This window comes from Lynx canadensis, chromosome B1, assembly GCF_007474595.2.
Source record: "Lynx canadensis isolate LIC74 chromosome B1, mLynCan4.pri.v2, whole genome shotgun sequence".
NCBI lineage: Eukaryota > Metazoa > Chordata > Mammalia > Carnivora > Felidae > Lynx > Lynx canadensis.
The window spans coordinates 129,590,976-129,614,417 of NC_044306.2; the positions used below are offsets into that span (position 1 = coordinate 129,590,976).

The following is a 23,442-nucleotide window of genomic DNA, read 5'->3' on the forward strand; positions in this document are numbered from 1 at the left end:
GAAGGTGTTATCCAAATTGCCAATGGAGTGTAAGTTTATAAAGGCAAAAACCACAAGTTTTATATAGCTTGTTTTTAAGGAATTATGATGGATGCTGACCGAGTAAACTGCCTATCTAATGCATGACTGGCTATTTAGTTAGTAGATGTGTCTATTTCAGTCCGAAGTGGAAGGATGTGTTCCAGAAAGTGGCCCAGATGAAACTGATGAATTGTTATGGACAAAGGTCAAATTCCATGGTATTCCAAAAATTGAAACAGGAGACATGCATAGGTCTTGCTTTCTCAATGTCCTTCCACCCCATTTTAAATGACTGTCTTTGAAATGCTTACTTCACTTTGGAATCTTATTTCACACCATCAATATCAGCCAGGTGGTGGGAATGACCATAGTTTCCAGTGGTCCTAGAGGTCTGCTCTGCAAAGATTCACAGCAGCCTTCACTGCTGAGGACTGCCACAGCCTTTGTGGATGATACAGATTCCCAAGTTTTCATCACTGATGACTTCCTTGTGGACCCCAACAAACCCCTCTGCAGAAGACCCTGGCAGCTTTTGCCACTGGGAAAATAAAAAGCCAGTACAGTGCTGGGGATCCTCTGCAGATTTCACTAAGATTTTCAGGCCACAGGTTTTTGCATTAGCAGATGCTAGCTGCCTGAGTCCCTCCCTTCTTGTCTCTTCCCACCTTTTGCTAGAGCCTAGGATCCATACCTAAAGAGAAGCCCCAGCCTCTGCAGCTGTACATGTGCAATATGCTGACTGGACCATCGTGTGCAGGCAGGAGGCTAGCGTCTACAGCCATACAATTGCAAGTGGGGAGTCAAGTACCCCACAGCTGCTTCTGAGCCTGTTTCCCTATTGTCACTGGTCTTCATTGCTACGTAGTCCTGCTGCTAGCCCCTGTACCCAGGCACCTGCACATCACTGGCTCTGACTCAAGTGCACATGGACAGCCTATGTCCCAGCAGCTGCTTGTGTACTCGCAGTTGGGCTCAGCCCTTATTATGGCAGCTCACCACCACCACCATACATCAGCAGCCAGCTCCCACAGCCAAGTGTCTGCCCCAAACCATCTCTGGCCACCATTGCAGACGGCCCTGATCTGGACCTGAAGGTGTTGCTGAAGACCCCAATAGCCTGTGTATCTACTGTGAGCCCCCCTACAGCTCTCACCAAGGATCCTGCAATTGTCCATGTTGTGGACTCCAGATGCCTGAGCCAACAAGTCACCAGACACCCTTCAACCTGGAGCCACCACATACCTCTGCACTTGGTGTCCTGTATCACTGTACTAGACTTTACTAAAATGAAAGTACACTCTCAAGGTGGGATAGCAGGCAGGTTCTGCAAGGTGGAACTGGACCCTCGGTTGTTTTGGGATTGGTTATTATTGGGTCTCTCTGGACTGGTAGGAGCTGTGAGTACAGTGTGTGGTCTCTAATGGAGGCTGTCTCTAATCATTTGAGAAACTCCTCCCACAGTTTGGGAGGGGGAGTTTTTGACCCTATAAGGTTTGTATCAGAACTGTCATGGCAGCCTTTCTCCATGGTTGGCAGGGGAGGAAGTGAAGGGGTTGGGGGGTTCTGTACCTGCAATGCAAATGCATTATAATGAGCCTAGGGGTTACCCTGGGGCAAAGGTGGAAGAGGAGAGGGCATGTTTCACACCTGTGGCTCTTGATCTGTCAAGCCCAAAGTCTTGGAAGTGTCAAGGTCAGGATTTTGTGCCCCCCGGCTTTTAATGTGTAGCTTATTTATCACCATACTTGCCTTCTGCTCAAGTCTCCATCATTCTTTCCTCAAGGACTTGGGACTCTGCCTCAGGGCATTCCACCACTGCTCATGTCTAGTTGTATCTAACAGACACATGTGTAAGGCTACAGGGATCAGGAAGAAACAGGGAAACATGACACCACTAAACGAAGGCAATAAACTGCCAATAAGTGACTCTATAGAAATTTAGATCCATGAATTATGTGACAAAACATTCAAAAAAGTTGTCCTAAAGGTGCTCAGAGAGCTTCAAGAAAACACAGATAAACAATTTTATGAAATCAGGGAAATAATACAAGAACAATTAATCCACAGCAATGCAGCTGAGCAAAAATCAGTAACTGCACAGAAAGGATTGCTGAGGAGATTGACTTAGCTGAGATGTCTGAAGACAGTGAGGAACTGTGAACAAGGGCAGGAACTATCAGCATCAGCCATGGAGGGGGTACCACCCTGATTGCTGGTGGCCTGCTCTGCAGACACCCCCTGCAACCTTTGCCCCTGAGCACCTCACCAGCCCCCACAGAAGCCACAGATTCTGAAGCTTTCACACACAGCAAAGGGCTTCCTAGTGTTTGTCAGCATGGGCCTCAGCAGCCACAGAGGACATGGGCAGATTTTGCCACTGAGGTAACCAATAGCCATTGCTGTGGAAGCATAACATCCAAATCTTAGGGGATGAAACAAAAGCAGTTCTAAGAATGAAGCTTATAGCAATAAATGCCTACATTAAGAAAAAAGAAGAACGGGTATAAGGGATGTAATTACATTTATTCTGAAAATTGCAGAATGCAGAAGGATGACTTTTGTCTAGAGATATTCTTTTCTGCCATAGGCTATCATTATTTAGAGTGTTTACTGTGTGTCAGAAATTGCTATGCACTTCACATGGATTATCTAATTTAATCTTCACCATAACCCGAGGTGTCTACTATTCCCACTTCATAGATGAAGACATTGAGAACCAGAGATGTTGAGTAAATTATCCAAAAACTCATAGCTAATAAATGGCACATTTGGGTATTTAACTTTATTATGCAGGATATTTATTTTCTCTGTTGACAATCTTTTTTCTTTTTAAGCATGTTCACAACTGAAAATGGTTTGAAATGCACTTACCTATAGTAAACCAGTGTTTCTAAGTTTGAAATTTTAAAATAACTTCTTATAAAAAAAAAGCTAATGTATTAAAATTGTTGGGTGAAGTTGGCATGAATCAAGAACATAAAATGTAGTAACTTTGGATAAGATTATACAACACTCAATTTCAGTGGGATCTAGAATGATCTCTGCCCCTAATTTTTTTTCAAATTTCCTATGATATTTATTTGCATCTTTATTTTTTGTATTTTATAAATTTTTAACAACTAGAATGAGCTATTATTATTATTTTTATTTTTTAAATATAATTTATTGTCAAGTTAGTTAACATATGGTGTGTACAGTGTGCTTTTGGTTTTGGGAGTAAGATTCCCATGATTCATCATGTTCATACAACACCCAGTGCTCATCCCAACAAGTGCCCTCTCAAAGCCCATCACCAGTTCCCCCCTCTTCCCTACCCCCCATCAATCCTCAATTTGTTCTATGTATTTAAGAGTCTCTAACGGCTTGCCTCCTTCTCTGTTTGAAACTATTTTCCTCTTCCCTTCCCCCATGGTTTTCAGTTAAGTTTCTCAAATTCCATGTATGAGTGAAAACATATGATATCTGTCTTTCTCTGACTGACTTATTTCACTTAGCAAAATACCCTCCAGTTCCATCCACATTGTTGCAAATGGCAAGATTTCATTCTTTCTCATTGCCAAGTAGTATTCCATTGTATATATAAACCATATCTTCTTTATCTATTCACCAGTTGATGGATATTTGGGCTCTTTCCATAATTTGGCTATTGTTGATAGTGCTGGTATAAACATTGGGGTACATGTGCCCCTATGAATCAGCACTCCTGTATTCTTTGGATAAATTCCTAGTAGTGCCATTACTGGCTCATAGGGCAATTCTATTTTTAATTTTTTGAGAAACCCCAATATTTTTTTAAAAATTCAAATTTATAGAAAAGTTAGGAGAATGGTACAATGAATATGTGTTTATTTTTGACATAGAACTAATGTAAATGTTTGATGATTACATTCTGGTTTTAGTCCTTTTCTTCTCCCCTGCCCTTCTTCCTTCTCTCTCTCTATAATTTCCTTTTTTTTCTTCTAAATCATTTGAGAGTAAGTAGCAGGCATCATGACATTTTATCCTTTATTCTAAAAATTCACCAAATAATATTTTTCCCTATTTTATTGAGATATAACTAACAAATAAAATTGTAAGATATTTAAAATAAAGGAGAAAAAGTCAAATAAACAGTGTAAATTTATACCTGTGTGTCCACTGATGGACAAATGGATAGGAAAATGTAATGTATATCAATAGATATAGATATAGAATAGAATATCTTGCCATTTGTACAACATAGATGAACCTTGAGGGTATTATGCTAAGTGAAATAAGTCAGAGAATGACAAATCACATATGATCTCATTTATATGTGGAATCTAAAAAAAAAAAAAAACCCAAACTTATAAAATAGAATGATTGTTGGGGAATAGAATGGGAGTGTGGGAAATGGGAATCTTGGTCAAATGGTACAAACTTCCAGTTATAAATTCTGAGGATTTAAGTTATAGCATAGTAACTATGGTTAACAATACTGTATTATGCACTTGAAAGATGATATGAGAGTAGAGCTTTAATACCTAACTACAATGACAACAACAACAAATAGTAATTATGTGCAGTGAAGGAAGTATTAACTAACTTTATGGTGGTAAACAGTTGACAATACAACTTGCAGTCCTAAAAAAAGTTCTGAGAATCTAATGTATAACCTGGTAACCATAGATAATACTGTATTGAATACTTTAAATTTGCTAAGAGTGTAGGGGTGCTTGGATGGCTCATTCAGTTAAGCATCTGACTCTTGATTTAGGCTCAGGTCATGGTCTCACATTCATGAGTTTGAGCTCTATGTCAGGCTTTTCATGACAGCATGGAGCCTGCTTGGGATCCTCTCTCCCTCTCTCTCTTCCCCTACCATACTTGCATGCATTCACTCTCTCTCTCTCCCTCTCTCTCTCAAAATAAATAAACTTAAAAAAAAAGCATACTTGTAATAAAGTTTTCATACCCGTTCTGGAGATTGGTTGAACAGTAATGTGAACATACATAACACTAAAGATGGTAATTTTGGTAAATTACATATTATACACATTTTACTATAATTATTTTTCTTTAATTTAAGAAAAAACACAGACAGACAGAAAGAAAATTGACATTTATTTGCTGACTTTGTAGATGGATGAGGGTGATCACCAGCCAAGGATAAAGAAATGCGGGCAGCTTTGAGAAGCTCTAAAGGGTAAGGAAATGGATTTTCCCTTAGATCCTTCAGAAAGGAACATACACCTGCTGATACCTTAGTTTTCACCTGGGGAAAACCCAGTTTAGACTTCTGAACTACAGATCTGTAAGGTAATAGATCTGTGTTGTTTGAAAAATTCATGGTAATTTGTTACAGCAGCAATAAAAAAAACTCCCATAAACTGGCCATCACCCGAAATACCTATAAATTTGGATAAATGTGTCTATTCTTATAGTCCCCAAATGTACCAAGTTTCCTAGGCTTGGCAGGAAGTGACCTTCCTTATTCATCTTTATGGCTGGGAATCCTATAAACCAGGTATCAGGGCAGTTTTCCCAAGAGGACTTTGTGATCATTGGTTTCATAAAATTCAACCTTAGTTCCTTAAAATTATCTGGTCACGTCTGATTAACTGAGCATATCAAATATGATATTCCAGGCAAGAACTTGGTCACATATGTTTCCATTTATGTCCTACTAACAGGAAATATGACTATTACCAGCCAAAATGGGTTTGGTTTGGGAATAGTAGAGATGTAATTTGGAGCAAGAAAGCTAGGGTACAAACTACAGATGAGTCCAGAAGATTAAGGAGAGGAATATTCTGTGGGGAAGAAGGAGAAAGTTGGGAGGGGTAGTTTTGAACTTAAGCGTGAATCAAGCGTGACTCCAGAGAAAAGTAAGAGTTCAGGGTAATGATGGTTTCTCACTGGTGAGTTTCTAGGATAGTTGATTGGGGAAGACAGAATCTTATTGAATCTATTCAAATAATCATATTTCCACAAAAATAGGAATACTTAGTAAGATTTTCTGAATTATAGAAGGAAAAATATATCATTTACAAATGTTTAATTTCAGTTTACAAAAGCATAATTTACTAAACTGTTATGAATTATAGATAGCTTAATAGGAAAGGTATAGAGATTCCTTATATGTCCAGGAAACTAGCACATTAGACCATGAAGAAGGGGCACCTGGGTGGCTCAGTTGGTTGAGCATCAGACTTTGGCTCAGGTGGTGATCTCACAGTTTGGGAGTTCGAGCCCTGTAACTGGCTGGCTGCTGTCAGCGTGGAGCCTGCTTTGGATCCTTGGATACTCTGTCTCCTTCTCTGCCCCTTCCCTGCTTGCGCTTTCTTTCTCTCAAAAATGAACATTCAAAAAAAACATGAAAAAGATTTCGAACATAATCCACAATCATCCCTCATGAATTCACTCGGCCTTACTTAATCCTTTTTAATGGTTTGTCTTGGGTTGGCATCTCATGAACTCATCTATTTCTTATTTGGGGTTCTAGAAATTCTGACTCAGTCCAATGAAGTGGGTCTAAAGCTTTATAAACACTGCTATCAAAAATTACCTTGCAAAATCCTTTTCCATGGATTTCTGACATAGTTCTTCATTAAAGGTAAAGAATTTTGGCTTCTAGCTAGTTACAAGTGCTTTCAGGGCAACAGCAGAACAAAACAAAAACTATCTGCAGATGATAAAAGATTTTAAAAGGCTGTGGTTTGCTTAATACTGATAATTTTCAAAATTTGAAAGATTGGTTGAAAATTCATTATAAGAATAACACAACTGAAAAAGAAATTTGATTGTTTTTGCGGTATGCAAAAGAAGACAAAAATCAACCCCCCAAATTTTGGATATTTATAAACATGATTTGTAAGCCAACTTAAAAATAATATATATTATATCTCAGTTATAAAAATGAAAAAACATATTTACAGAGAAAAACTTCAGATATAGCATAACAATATAGTGACATAATGTGCCACAAATATACCAACCATATAGTTAGTATATACCAAGAATATATAAAGACTATCAAGTAAAGAAATTCTGTAATTCTGGAAAGGTCCTAAGCATTTATATATTAGTAATGCTCCATAGTTAAGTGATGCGAATTTTAAATTTGAAACCAATGATATGATGCTATTTTAAATAAAAGAAGTGAAGTTACAACCAGGTTAACATTTTAAAATTAACTGAATTTATGACTGAAAAAACTATACTTCGTCTAATATAAGCAAAGTAGCCACAAGATTCTAATAAATAGAAACATATCATGGACAGCAAGGACAATGACAAATCTCTATGAACTTCCCATATAGCATACCTTTTCTATATTAATATTACTTTAGCGATAATTTAATCCATGGAAATCTAAGTCTCTCTCCCGATTGACATCTCTGTCCATGAAACTCATCAGTAGTAACATATCAAATAAACCTAATTATTTTTGGCACCCCTCTTTTTACAAAATGAAAAATCCTTTGTGAGGTTTCAGGAATTGTCTGGCAAATTGCAAAAATAATTTTAGGTGCAAAATTTGATTTATTGTTCAATTTTTAAAAAGCAATAGACTTTTTTTTAATTAAATGTGTATTTATTTTTGAGAGAGACAGACAGAGTAAAAGCAGGGGAGGGGCAGAGAGAGAGAGACACAGAATCCAAAGCAGGTTCCAGGCTCTGAGCTGTCAGCACAGAGCCCGATGCGGGGCTGGAACTCATGGACCGCGAGATCATGACCTGAGCCAAAGTCAGATGTTTAACGGACTGAGCCTATCCAGGTTCTGCAGCAATAGACTGTTTTTAAGAGCAGTTTTAAAGTTACAGAAAAGTTGAGCAGAAAGTGTAGAATTCCAATATCTTCCTTCTCCCCATCTCTCTGTTTCTCCTTTAATTAACATTTTTATTAATGTGGTATATATGTTACAATTGATGAAGCAATATTGGTACATTATCATTGACTAACATCCATAGTTTAGATTAAATTTAACTTTTTGTTGTATAGTTCTACATTTTGCCAAATGTATAATGAATGTCATGTATCAACCATTACAGCATCATACCTGGTAGTTTCACTGCCTTATTCCTTATACTTCATGTATGCATCCCTCCCTCCAACCACTTTCCTCATCTCAGGCCATGGCAACCACTGTTTTTTGTTGTTGTTGTTGTTTGTTTGTGTGTTGTTGTTTGTTGTTTGTTTTAATGTCTCTATAGTTTTTCCTCTTCCAGAATATAACATAGTTGGAATTATACAATTATGTAGCATTTTAGACTGATTTCTTTCACTTAATGATATGCATTTAAGGTTGCCCTGTGTCATTCTGTGGCTTGATGGCAGCCATTTCTTTTAATTTGAATCACATTCTGTTAGAGAAATGTTTCTGTTCACCTATTGAAACACCTTGGTTTCTTCCAATTTTTGTCAGTTATAAAAACTGCTATGAACATTTGTATGCAGGTTTTGTGTGGATGTGTTTTTAGCTCCTTTGGATAAATACCAAAGAATGTGATTGCTGGATTATATGGTAAGAGTATGTTAAGTCTTGTAAGAAACTTAACAGTTTCCAAAATGGGTGTACCTTTTGCATTCCTGCCAACAATGATGATATGTCCTGTTGCTCTACATCCTCACCAGAATTTGGTTTTATGTTTTAGATTTTATTCATTCTGATAGGTATGTGGTGGTATGTAATTTTGATTATTCCCTAATGACATATAATGTTGAGCATCTTTTAATGTGCTTATTTGCTATCTGTGTGTCTTCTTTGTTGAAGTGTCCATTCAGATCTTCTGCCCACTTTTCCATTGGGTTGTATTTTGATTTTTACTTTTTATTATTTTTTTTAAATGCTTATTTATTTATTTTGAGAGAGAGGAGAGAGAGAATCCCACGCAGGCTCTATGCTGTCAGCACAAAGCCTGATGTGGGGCTTGATTTCACGAGCCATGATATCATAACCTGAGCCACATTTGAGTCAGAAACCTACCAACTAAGCCACCCATGTGCCCCAAATTGTTTGTTTTTTTAATGTTGAGTTTTAAGTTCTTTGTATATTGATGATATGTGTTTTTTTTAAATCATATATATGTTTTACAAATATTTTCTTCAAGTCAGTGTTTTGTCTTTTCATTCTCTTAATGGTATTTTTCGTGGAGCAGAAGATTTTAATTTTAATGAATTCCAACTTATTAATTTTTTCTTTCCTGGATGATGTTCTTGGTGTTGTATCTAAAAAATTCATTGTGAAACCAAAGGTCATCTAGATTTTCTCCTATATTATCATCTAGAAGTTCTATAATTTTACATTTTATATTTGAATCTATAATCCATTTTGAGTTAATTTTTGTGGAAGTGTAAGGTCAGTGACTAGGTTCATGTTTTACAACTACACGTTAACTAGATGCCAATTATTCCATTCGTTAAAAAGATTTCCTTTCTCCATTTGATTGTCTTTCTTCCTTTGTCAAAGGTAGGCTAAGTATGTTTGTTTGGTTTTATTTCTAGTTCTCTGTTCTGCTCCATTGATCTATTTGTGTTTTATTTTGCCAATACCACAGTAGCATTTTTTGTGTCTGTGTGTCTGATTTGTCTTTACAATTCTAAAATGTCTTTTTGATAACTAAAAAAGAAATAATATCCAGAGAACTAAGAACAACACGTATGTGACAGATTAGCTTTGTATAAACTTGATAAGTACTTGTAAAGTGCAGAATGAGAACAAATTTCTAGAAATAACTATAAAAAGATGGATTCTAAAAAATGGAGAAACTAAGCATATAAAAGTTCAGCAAAATCTATTTAATTAATTTCAATGTCAGATAACTCTTGAATTCGCATAGTGACTTTCCAAAGAACTCGAACGTATGAATGTCTTAGATACCCTTAAGTTCTAGGGTATCTTCTGTAGTAAGTATAGAGAGCCAAGCACCAAATGCCCAACACTGTTGAATTGGTTAGACAAATGACAAATGTTTAATTCATGGAGTAGTAAGCCAATACATTATATTAGTAAACATTCTCAGTTGGAAAAAATTTAGTGTTTAATGTGTAAAATTAGAATATAGAATTGACACAATGTGATCACAGGTAAAAGGTGACTAAAAAGAAAGGTATAAATACTTAAACATGTTGACAGTGCTATACTGCATAAGGAGCTACATATGAAGAACTTGTGTAACTTTTTCATTTTCTGTAATAAACACATTTGCTTTTTAAGAAATTTTACTGAGAAATAATTTACATACCATAATATTCACCTGAAGGTCTACACTTCAGTGATTTTTACTATATTTACAAAGTTGTGTAACCTCTGTTACAGTCTGATTTTAGAATATTTTCATGACACCCTAAACAGACCCTGTACCCATTAGCAGTCAGCCACTATTTCCTCTCTGCCCCACAGCCCTAGTCAACCACTAATTGACTCTGTCTCTAAACATTTCCCTGTTCTACACATTTCATGTGAACGAAATCATACAATATGTGGTATTTTTGTAATGGCTTTCCTTCATTTAGTATAATGTTCTCAAGGGTCATTCATGCTGTTTGTGTGTCAGTACTTTATTCGTTTATGATCAAATAATATTAGACATTTAATTTATCCATTCATCAGTTGACAGACATTGATTCTACTAATACAGAAGTGCTTCTCCCTCATATTTACTTTGAAAAACAAGAAGGAAATTATTTTAAAATATCTGTATTTTGTCTTAAAAAATACTGCATGAACATTTGCACATATGCATATGTTTCTATGTGTATTGTGATGGTAACGGTGGAGTCTGTTGGAAGGGTTCCCTGGGTTAGATATGAGGGTCAAGAGAGAAGAAAATCAGTATGTACACTTGCTGTTATTATGTGGCTTATTGTTATTCCAGGATCTCCACATCCTATCTGTAGACTCCTCATTTCTGATAAAATGATGACCATATACTTAAGTGGTAAATTGTTCCTTTCATGAAAGTAATCACCCTATATAATAGTTTAAACTTATTAATAAGAAAATCAATAATTTTGGTATTAAGTGCAAAATACACATGGCCAACTATTACCTATTAGTATATTTTATAGTAAGGCTATATAAAATAATTACCTAGACTCTAACTAAATTGGTAAACTTTAAGATAAGGTCATGAAATCATAGATGCCTTAATATCAGCAAAATTTAAATATTCAAATTATTTAAAAATCAGCAAAATTGAAATACTCAGGTCATATATTAAATAAAATATATTTTTAAATTCAAATATATGAAAATTGACTAAATATTCATTAGACTCAGAGGAAATACTTAACAAAATATCTCCAATTACACCAAAAGAAAAAAAGACACAGAATTGGAGGGATACAGAATTTATAGGATTTATTGGAAATCCTATAAAGTCATTGCACAAAGAAAAAAAACATTAAAAAAAGATTAAAAAGCTATCAAATAAATAATAAAGTAAGCTTCTAGAATTAAAGGTGTCATAAAGCAATTAATGAAAACAAATTCCATTATGAAGTTATAATTTATCATGGAACTTCAGAGGTATGGGGATAAAGAGACTCTTAAAATTACTGAGAAATAAAAACACATCAGGAAAAGGATTAGAATGACCTCCATATGGTAAATCTACACACTAGTGTGGAGTCTTCAAAACTTGTTCCAAATTTCTAAACTAGAATTCTATACGCCGTCACAGTATGAGTGTGAGGGAGAGAATATTTATATTTTTCACACATGAAATATCTTCAAAACTCACTCAATTCACTAACGACTAGAGGATAAGCTCTACAACCAAGAAAGAGCATCCTACTGAATTCAGAAAACAGAAAATAAAAAACACCTTACAGGTAAAGGTGATGCTCTGGAGAAACATGAAGAGAAATTCCAGAATGACAGCTAAGCAGCACACCTGGAGAGCAGCAGCCATATTGGAACATTGGAATAGGAGGAAAATTAGTCTGGGAGGGATATTATTCAGGAGACAAAACAAAATAAAAAATCCAACACACTTAAATAAATAAATCACATATGTATATACATACTTACATGTTTATAAATTATATATGTATATGCATATTTATATATAATAATTTTTATATATAAATATATATTATATACATATAATATATTAATCTCAACATGGAGAAGAGGCTTATGTTTCTGTTGGTGATGAAAAGTGGAAAACAAAAAAAATTAATTTCCAGTGAAATTAAAAATCGTACAGCCATGGATGTTGATTCGTTGAACATTAAATCCTTGGTGGTGGCAAGTTAAAATATTGTCTGTCCTAAATACCAATCCTTGAAATTGGGATGTTTCTATATTAGAAGTGAATGAAGAAGGGAGGTATGAGTATGAGTGGAGAATGCTGTATATGAGAGATCTAAATTCTTATATTCCAGTTATGGAAATGTTATATTAAAAACTCAAACGTGAGGAGTATTTGTATGTTAGCTACAAATTGAGAGGCATCAGAAGAAGAATCACTTTGAAAAAATGCAAATTATTATTTTCTAAGATTAATGACTTAGTAAAGTGAGTGAGGAGTGGGGCATATAACTGTATGTTTAATTTTTAATTTATTAATTTAAGTTTATTTATTTTTGAGAGAGAAAAAGAGGAATGTGAACAGGGGAGGGACAGAGAAAGAGGGAGAGAAAATTCTAAGCAGGCTCTGGGCTGTCAGCTCAGAGCCCAAGGAAGGATCTGTGAGATCATGACCTGAGCCGAAATCAAGAGTCAGACGCTTAACCGACTGAGCCACCCAGGCACCCCCAATTACTGTATTTTTAAAGATTATAAAACTACTTGAATTTTGAAACTGACATGTATTTATTTAATTTAAAATGGAGTAAATTTAAAAATAACTATAGGAAATATATAGTTCATTTATTTCTATCAGGTAAAAAAAAGTGGTGAAGGGAGCAGAGAAGGAATGAATGGCAAGTACTTCTCACACCTTTTTTTCCTCAGTGATGAATCCCAAACTAAATAAAATACCAAAACTAAGGACTATTTGGTTATGAGAATCTCATGGTTGCAATTTAATAAAAGTATTCTTAAATTTCATTCTCCACAATCAAATGATCATGCACTGGTTATCTAGTTAATGACTGAAGAGCTCCTTTAAAGAGTAAGCAAGGATGCCTTTCTTGACTGTCCATATTCTATTTCCAGTGCAGCCAGCATACTCTAATATAACCCTACCTAGCTGCTTCACATAGATATTTTCCATTAATATGTTTCTATTTAGTGTTTTACAAAAATTAATTGCTGCATGAATAATAGAGGCATCCATAGGAATGAATTTGCCACATATGTAGCTATTTCTATCATCATTATACTTTGACAGTTGTCTGCTTGCAGTGAAAGGAATGGCATTTTATAGCCTCTTTACTCCACAGATTTAAATGTTTTAGATGATAATTTTTCTAAAAAGACACTTTCAGGATGCAGAAAGAGACGCAAATGATCACAGTGTCAATTATAGTAATGCATTCACATAATAGATATAGGCAGTGTGGCATGAAAACTGCTCGTCTTCTTGTTACTAATAATATGATGCCAATCAATTTCCATACATGCAGGTAGTGGCTCGTGAGGTAGGTAATAAAAATGAACAAACATATTTTTCCTATTATCACCTGAAGCACACAAAACAAGGTATATTAGGTCATATTCCACAAAGTGAGAACAGGATCCGAGCAGCGATAGTCTCTTCCTAGACTTTTTCAAAGAATCTATAAATAGAACGTGACATTAATGTTTATAGAGAAGAGGTAGCTTGTGGGAGTATTTGGACATTAATTTGCAGAGTAATATCAGATAATAGTCAAATCACTGTGAGCTCTCCAGGAAAGAATGCACAAAGTAGCTCTCTTAGGTGACAGATTATGCCTCTCTTACAAGAAGAGGGATTTTTTTTTTTTTTTTCTGAGAAGAAGAGGGATTCTTTTTTTTTTTTTTTGGTTTCTTAATGTTGATTTATTTTTGAGAGAGAGAGACAGAGAGAGACAGAGACAGAGAGACAGAGAGAGAGAGAGAGAGAGAGGAGCAGAGAGAGAGAGGGAGACATAGAATCCAAAGCAGCTCTCCTGAGCTGTCAGCACAGAACCTGACGCAGGGCTTGAACTCATGAACCATGAGATCATGACCTGAGCCAAAGTTGGAAGCTCAATTGACTGAGCCACCCAGGTGCCTCAAGAAGAGGGATTCTTAATCTGAAATCCATAGACTCCCAAGGGTCAAGGGTCCATATACAGAGGTCCATGAATTATGAATGGGAAAATTATATATGACTATAGTCATAGTATCAGCAGTGCCTATGACTTTGTCCCTAATAGAAATCAGAGATGTTATATATCACAAGGCACTTACTGCAGATATTTTGAAATACAGTTTATGTTCATTAATATTCCAAAATTATTGCAGTTTTGGCATACTAGTGGAATTTATTATTTTAGACATTAATAAACAATAATATAATTTTTTAGTATTTTCAAAACTTTATTTCAATATAATTTCATTTATATTTAATTCTATGTAGTTTATTTATTTAGGAACATTATTCCGAAAAGGAGCCCAGGATTTATAAGAGTGGTAAAGTGATCCATAGACCAAAAAATGGTTATTCTCCGGTTAATTGCAAGGGTAAAAATGTTCTTCTTGTGAATTTGAGAATGTTTCAGGATTGAGCACTCAGGTAAATGCCAGGAAGTCAGATGTTGTTTAGAAATGGCTTTGAGGATTTTTTTTTTCTTTTGAATGGAAGGGAGAAGTGCTGGACATTTTAGAATTCTTGTAGAGCATGTACAGGTCTAATGTAGGAACATGAACTGTAAAACTTTTGTAAGCCTTTAGACAGTTTAAAATACTGTATTTTAGCACCAAGTCAGTGGGGGAGGAAGAGAGAGATTACTTGGACAGATGGGGATAATGGATAGGGATTCCAAGTGTTGTTGGGGACATTCTAAAATGACCAGAGCGTGATTTAGCAGTCCATTTTCACTTATTGATTTTTCACTGGTGATCGAATTGAACTTATTTGTTCATCAGAAATTGCCCCTGGCACCTGATTTTTCCTCCATTTTCTGTTGGTTTCTCTTTTTTCATCTAAATCATGTCATATTAATCCTCATTGCCATCTAGCAACAGAATATGGCACTCCTGAGAGAGGAAAGGCCATGTGATTTACAGTCTTCTGCTATAGCTGCTAGGAGGACTGACAGTCAACAAGAGATCAGTGCTTCCTTTTTTTTTTTTTTAGTTAATTTAGTTTTTTATTAAAAGTTTTATTTTTAACAATGTAAGAACTGAAAATTAAAATTACCAGATACAGGTTAGGGAGTATTCTCTTTTTCCATTCTTTTTTTTAAATTTACTCATTTCTTTATGTATTCATTTTGAGAGACAGAGTGAGCGCATGTGTGAGCAGTGGAGGGGTAGAGGGAGGGAGGGAGAGAGAGAGAGAGAGAGAGAGAGAGAGAGAGAGAGAGAGAGAGAGAGAGAGAAACTTAAGCAGTCTCCACACCAATTATATTGCCGGAGGCGGGACTCGATCTCAGCACTGTGACATCATGACCTGCGCCAAAATCAGGAGTCAGATTCTTAACCAACTGAGCCACCCAGGCACCCCTTTTTTCCGTTGTTAATTTGGCATCTAGTCAAACATACTCAAAGATGCTTGCTGAGTTTTCAAACATGTTACTGCTGGGAAAGAGCAATTCAGAAGGTATATCTAGCCCTGTCAGTTTTAACCATTCTTCACGAAGCTTTTATGAGTATATCTCATTGGTGCTGTGACTCACTTGAAACATTTTTGACATTTATAAGTTTAATCTTTCTTCACACTGTGTATTATAAATCCATACAAACGGGAACTGGTATTTTATGTAAACTCTTGCATAGACTATATATATAGGCAGGTGCACTGCCATTGGCTAACAAATTTTAATTAAAAAATACTGGGGAAATTTTTCATGACAAAAAAAGAGAGATGGTGTCATATAATAGACATTTTACCCCAAGTATTTACATTTGTGCTACTTTCATGAGGAGCCTGCAACACAGTGATCTTATTTTGCATCGTGGTTAGGGATAACTATATTTGAAAAAAATAGCGATGGCTTTATAATAATGTGCCTTTAAAAAATACTTACTTTAAGAGTTCTTCTCTGGCTAAAATTCTCTTACTGTTTATTTATTTGAATAAATTGTTTTGTTGTTATTGATTTATTTACCACACTCTTACTGAATAAAACAAAACAAAACTCTACTTCATTGTATTCATTGACTCTCAAATTGTGCAGACACTTATTACATTATCCTTCTCCTGTTCTCCTTTGCTTCAGGTCTCATATATTAAATGTTTCCTAGTGGTTTCTTAGGAGTAATGAGATGACTTCTAATCCAGTTTAAGCCATTTGATTATCTTGTGCTAATTCTTCATTTTTGGCAATTTGATTACTAGCATTAGAATCCATTTATATGATCCACAATTTCTTATCATAGAGAATAATAGCAAACCAATGGTAAAAGTCCTTGAAAATCTTATCCTCACTTGATGGTGGATAATATTTTAACATCTTTGAATTAGAATAGAAAAATAGTATATTGTTTTTCCTTCACTGAAACTTTTCTCTTTTTTATATCCAAAGATACTTTATATCTACTGAAGCAAGGAAAATAAGCCTTTACACATAAGTATATTCAAAAAGGAAAAAAATAACAAAACTTTTTAAAGTAAGAAGTAAACCCAGATTGTTCTTGCCACCTTATGTATAACTTTTTTTTATGTTTCATAATTATTTCTTCTTTTTTAAAATTTGATTTACAACTGATACATAATATTAGTCACAGGTGCAAAACATAGAGATCTGACATTTTTATATATTATGAAATGATTACCTTAATAGATCGGTTATCTGTCATTATACGAAGTTATTACAATATTATTGATTGTATTCTCTATAATGCTGTACATTATATCCCATGGTTTATTTATTTCATAACTGGGAAATCTGTACCTCTTAATCCCCTTTACTGATCTTGACCATTTCTTCAACTCCCCTCTGAAAACAACAGTTGGTTCTTTGTATCTGTGAATCTGTTTTTGTTTGTTTTGTTTTTTAGCTTTCACATATAAGTGAAATCATATGGTATTTGTCTTTTTTTTCTTATTGTAAATTTTTGTCATCTAGTTTGGGTGGTTTCTATGATTCTTCAATCCATTCATGTCAATATAGTATACTTATTTAGAGGATGAACTTTGGACCTAGACTGCCAGGGATTAAATACTGACTCTGCCACTTCCTGGACATGTAACCTTGGGCAAGTTACTTAACCTCCTTTGCCTCATCTCTAAAATGGACACATTCTATTGGACAAAGAAGTATTGAAGGCCGCCCACACTGAAAGTGTTGCAGAAATAAACTACACATCTTGAAGGGAAGAGTACTGACACATTGCAAAGGATCCTTGACATAGGGACTATAATTTATTGACGGCAATTGCCATCAAGATATACCACTTGTTGATTAACTAAATCCAAAATACATCTTTTTATAGGATAACTGTCTGCTTTAAAGGTGGGAATATCCTTAGCCTACAGTATCCCATCTTTCTGCTCACCAGGTTAAATTTGGACTCTCTGAAGGGCAGAATGAACATTTCCTATCAACACGTTCTTAACAAAGCTCTTTGCTTAGTTTAAGGTAAAACTTTAGACTTTTCAAAGGAAAATTCTGCTCTTTCATCAATGGTCTAAGACATTTTTTATAAGTGTCTTTGTTGAAATATATTCATCATAATTATCTACCAAATTTATTTTTAAAAATGCGTATTCCTGAACCCAATATGACAGTCTTTGCAGGTAAGAACAAGATATTTTTCCTTCTTTGTTTTTTTTTTTTTTCTAGCGATATTGAGATACAACTGACATACAACATTGTGTAAGTTTAAGTGGTACAACAGGATGGCATACATATTGCAAAATGATTTCCATAATAAGGTTAGTTGTACCTTCACCTTACATGATTCTCCTTTTGTTTTTGTTGTTGTGGTGAAAGTATTTAAGATTTACTCTTTCAGAGAAGGAAAAAAATCTTCCTCTATGCTTCACGGTCTTCCAGCTGAATTAAAAATTAAACTTACATGAGACAGATTAGTGGGAGAAAAAAAAATCAAAGTTTTATTCCATGCACATGGAGGCTCAATAATGAAATTGAGACCTAAAGAAATGACCAAGGAAGATAGTTTTTATACATTTTAGACAAGGAGACAATATATTTGTGAGGAATTGACAACATGAAGAAAACAGGTGTTTGAGAGTTTTAATTAGTAGGAAATTCTAAGCAGAATTTAGGCAGAAGTAGCAGATTAGAAAAAAGGAGCAAGGTTTGTTTCTACAGCTTTCTTGGCTTTAAAGCTCCTGTAACTGGTGATAGGGATGCCTTTTTTACTTCTTAGTACAGGAAAGATATTTTTGTATGGGAGATTTGTTTCCTGCTTTCAGAGGACAGATGAGGGTCTGATTGTCTTTGCATTGGCTGTTTCTTAAATAACTTTTATTTAAAATAATCAATATGCCAAAGTGGCACAATTTGGGTGGCCTGCACTTGGCCCCTACACTCTTAGCAACTTTCAAGTATACAATACATTATTGTTGTCTGCGGTCACTATGTTGTACATTACGTTCCCCTATTCATCTTATAAATTTTTGACCAACATCCCAGTTTTCCCAATCTCCCAACTCCTGGAAACCACTGATCAACTCTCTTCTCTCTATGAATTCAGATTTTTTAGGTTCCATATATAAATGATATAAAGTATTTGCTTTTCTTTGATTCATTTCACTTAGCTTGATGGCCTCAAGGTCCAACATGTTTTCACAAATGGCAGGATTCCTCCTATCATATGAGAAATAAACCACTGTGTGTGTATGCATGTGTATATATGTATGCGATATATGTATGTGTGTGTGTGTGTGTGTGTGTAGGTATATATACACACACACACACATTTTCATTACCCATGCATTCATGGATGGATACCTAGGTTATTTCCATATTTTGGCTATTATGAATACTGCTGCAGTGGACATTGGGGTGCAGATTTTCATTCAAGATGGTTATTTCCTTTCTTTGCATTTATATTTGTGCTTTGAGGAAGGAGTCTCTTCTAGCCTTTATCAGCAGTCAGGAGGGACTGCTATCTTGTTTCTCTGCCCTGGTGAGCTGTACAATATGCTCCGAAGCAGTCTTGCATCTCTGGCCACGCATCTCTGGTGGAGGGAGATGCTGACTTGCTTCTCTGTCCAGATAGGGCTCTATAATGGGCTCCAGGGCTAGAATAGCCCACCAAAACTGAGCAGAACTGAGAACTGTTGACCCCCAATGGGGCCACCAGCTTCACTCTGCAGATGAAGAGAGCCACTACTTCAGATCTCTGCTTGGTTGCTGTTGCAGCTGGAATTCAGTCTGCCAACATCTGCACACTCTAGTATGAGCCCTAGGCCTCTACTTCTAGCTGATTCCCCCAGTGATTCCTGTGAAGTGATAACCTAAGTAGGCTTCCTGGAAGCATCCCATAATGTTGGAGAAGCTGGGTATTCACCTTGGGCTCTCCTTTTCCCACCGGAGAAATTATAGATCCTCAGTTCAGCATGGCACCTGCCTATGAGAGGGTGATGCAGTCCTAGTGAAATTTCACCTTTTACCCATTTTATGTTTTTTTTTCACAACTTCTGTGGTCCAACAAGATATTTTAGTCTCACCTCCCAGTTCAGGGATCTTTACAAAGGCATCTTGGCTATGGATAGTTGTTAGTTGCTTTTTCTGTGAAGGCAACTAACGTCAGGAACAATCAATTTTGCCTTCTTGCAGATGTATTTTATTTATTTTAGTACAAATTTTAAGTAAATCTATGCATAATAATAATATTAGAGAACTGTTGGTTTATTACATATTGGGCTCCCATGTTGACTGCATAAAAAAAAAATGTATGTGTGCTCCTGTAACACTCAGAAGCCTTTATCTTTCTCTATAGTCTGAAAGAAGTTGTAATAGCCCTGGTTAAATGTTTTCCCTTATCATTTATAACATTGGGAACAAGGTAATATGTCTTCTGTATTCTAACTCAGAAGGCCAGGTATACATACTCTCCCACCTTTTCTCTGGATTTAGAGAAAACTCTGATCCAGTGAAAAGAGTAGCGTGTGTGCTTAAAGTAAACTTTGTAACCAGCAGGGACTGGGGAGATCCTCTTGGATATACAGTATATTAAGTTCCAGAGGAATGCTCATAAATAAAGGCAGGGACTTGAAATGGAGATGAAGTCTTACACACATACACGTATAAGGTAAAAGTCACCAGGATTTAGGTATGTAGTTAACCTTCATTTTATTCACAAGCTATAGGTGCCAACATCTTGCCAGAAAAATATTTCAGGCAAGAACATTAATTAGCTGCTTTCAATACCCTTGGAAGGATGGGGGGAACAAATGTCAGAGAAAGTGCATGATGATCTCAGGAAATTTTTAAGTTGCAGAAATTACAGGATACCAGGACTGCTAAATTCAGCTACCTGCAGTACCTAATTAATCGATTCATAGGAGAATATCTAGAAGACATAGCATAACCTTTCTCTCAGCCAAAGTCATTGTGCCTGCCCACTGTTGTTAATGGGACAAAAATAAATGTTAGCTCTTATCTATCTATAAAATCTTGTGAAAGTGGCTTTCTTTGGCAGAATCTAAACTAGAACTCAGCTAGGAAGTTGGTGTGGAAAATGTTTTCTATGCATCATGCCTGAGAGATATAGGAGACAACTAGAGAGTTTCGTGTATTGCTGAATGTAAGTAGTTATTATGTACATTGCCTAAACCATAATCATATGTAATATTCTTCTTCTCTTTTCTTAGATTAAAAAGACTGGGATGCTTGTTAGAATGTAGGTTCCTAGTATATATACTTGAATATTTAAGTTTTGAATCAAATTAAAAAAAAAACTACTACATCTTTAGAAAGTAGTATAGAACTTAAAAATATATCTCACAATGTAAAAGACAATAAAAGGTTTTTGCATAAAGTGCAAAGTGTTAATTTTATAACAATAATTTTCCAGATTGGTCTTAAGAATTTTTGAGTCTCTTCATGTTTCTATAAGGGAACAAGTAAGGATCTCCTCTACAGCAATTTTAATGATTCTAAATGTGAATGACCACAAAGTTTTAAAGAAATCTACCTTTTATTTTTGAGGTAGGTTAAATTATATTTTAAGTATTTATTTTACTTACAGTGTAAATTATATTCATCATATAATTTTCTTAATAAAATATGTATGAGTGGAAACAATATCTAAAGTATGGAGGCAGGACTTATTCTCAAAAGTCCCTTTCTCATCTAAAATGTGTGACTCCAATTTTTTGGCTGATTTAAGAAAAAGAAGCTGATAATATTCAGTTAAATTTTCCTAGTATTCAAGTTACTTCAAACCAAGTTATATCTGGCCTGAAAAAACTATGTCTCCAAGGAAACTTAACCTTATTCTCTTGATAAATCTATAAATACTTTCTGGGGGCTGCCTCTCTTACTCTCAGAGTCTTCTCATAACTTTATAGCAACTGGTGGAAAATTTAACAAAAGCATCTTAAGTTCATTTCTTTTCAGTTCAGAACTTCCAGTGCAAGATGAACTTTTTATGAAGTTCCTTTTCTCCTTTTAACCCCTTACCTTACTCCATCAACATCATTTACCTGATGATTTCTTATTCTGCCTGCACCAGGCTGTAATCAGAAGGACGCTTCTTTGTTCAGTGTTGCAGCCTCCCTTGGGTCAGTGCCACCTTTGCTGACATACTTGGTCTTCTACTATTCTCTATACCTGTAAGCAGCAGACAAACTTTTTCTCTCAGGGATAGTGCAATAAGATTGATAACCTGACAAAGCAATTACAGTAAAACTCTATTACAAAGCACTACACTATTTCACAGATTCGATTACACCTTGGGTCAAACTATGAGCACTGTGTATATTGTGCATTTCTCTTAATATAACATGGAAGGAGCCTACAAGCTAGGTGTTATCTTATCCTCTGACATCAGCCTTATTACAGCGGTCTCTTTTATTGCATTGATTCATGTTGCCACATAGAAAAAAAAATACTTTCTATGCAATTTTCAAGGACTAGTAGATAAACAATGTCAAAAAATAATATCCGGCATCACTTTGTCTTGTAATATAAACTTATCCCATTATATATTGTCCCAGTTATTTGAAATATAGCTGGTGATTTAGAGTAGTAAGGCAAATATTTTAGAAATGATTTTCTATGAAAGATGTTATAAGAAGATATGATATTTGCCTTAAATAAAAATGTTTATTTATATGACTGATGATAGCAGATAGATTGAATGCCTGCATGTCACATACCTTCATCCCATAGTTCTGTGCACTCCACACACTGATCTCACATCTTCAGGACTGACTTATCTGTCAGACACAGTACCTGGGCCCATACTGCTTTTAGAAGGTCACAAGAATGTTTTGATTTCCTTTAAAATCAGAAGAAAATAATGTTTTAATATATGATAGTAATATATTTGCCTTTATACAAATGCAGTTATAAAATGACAGTTTAAGTTCTTTTTTGATGGAAGGGACTACCATAATGGTAATGTGACCATGTATGTCTCTGCTTTCTCCATGATTGCCTGCTTCGCTATCCAAATGTGTAGCCAGGAAGTATAACATCCCTGGGGGAAACAGGTAAGAGTTCTGGAGGTAGGTTAACAATTTTCCTGGGAGAATCAAATCCTTGTTGCCCCTCTATTATATCTTCACATACTCTGTAAAGCATGTTTACATACATTTTTCTGCATCCCTTCCTGAAGTATAGATTCAATTTCTTACTTTCCAGAGAGCACAAACTAAGACTGCCTCTGCCCTTCACCACCAATTTCAATCTTTTAAAGCATAAAAATGTTATTATAGGTTTATTCTTTCCAGTTATAGTTTCTTTTATAATGACAGGTTTATTTATAATTCACCTACCATTTTCAAGAGTACAATTCAGTGGTCTTGAGTATGTACACAGAGTTATACAATCACCATCATTACCTAACTTTAGAACATTTTCATCACCCCAAAAGAAACCATGTACCCGTTAGAGTCTTTCTTCTAAATATATACTTCCAAATAATACTCCGTTGTATAAGTACATTACTTTTGTTTATTCATTCATAAGTTCATAGACATGGGTATAGTTTCTGATTTTTGGCTATTAGAAATAATGCTGCTTTGAACATTTGTGTACAAGTTTTTATGTGGACATATACTTTCAAGTCTCTTGGATTTTTACCAAGGATTAAAATTGGTCATATGGTCATTTAACTTTTTGAGCTATATACAAATTGTTTTCAAATGCAGTCAACTCTTGAACATCACAGGCTTGACTTGTGTGAGTCTAGTTATGCA

The 23,442-nt window shown here is 35.2% G+C and overlaps 1 protein-coding gene across 1 annotated transcript in view; it reads left to right on the forward strand.

Moving 5' to 3' along the window:
- The first annotated feature begins 382 nt into the window (after positions 1 to 382).
- LOC115513031 (protein SET-like) overlaps positions 383 to 23,442 on the forward strand; it is a 179,779-nt gene continuing 156,719 nt past the window's right edge. The window contains 2 exon segments of the mRNA XM_032593073.1: positions 383 to 546; positions 1,013 to 1,326. Coding sequence (XP_032448964.1) covers positions 383 to 546; positions 1,013 to 1,326 — 478 coding nt within the window.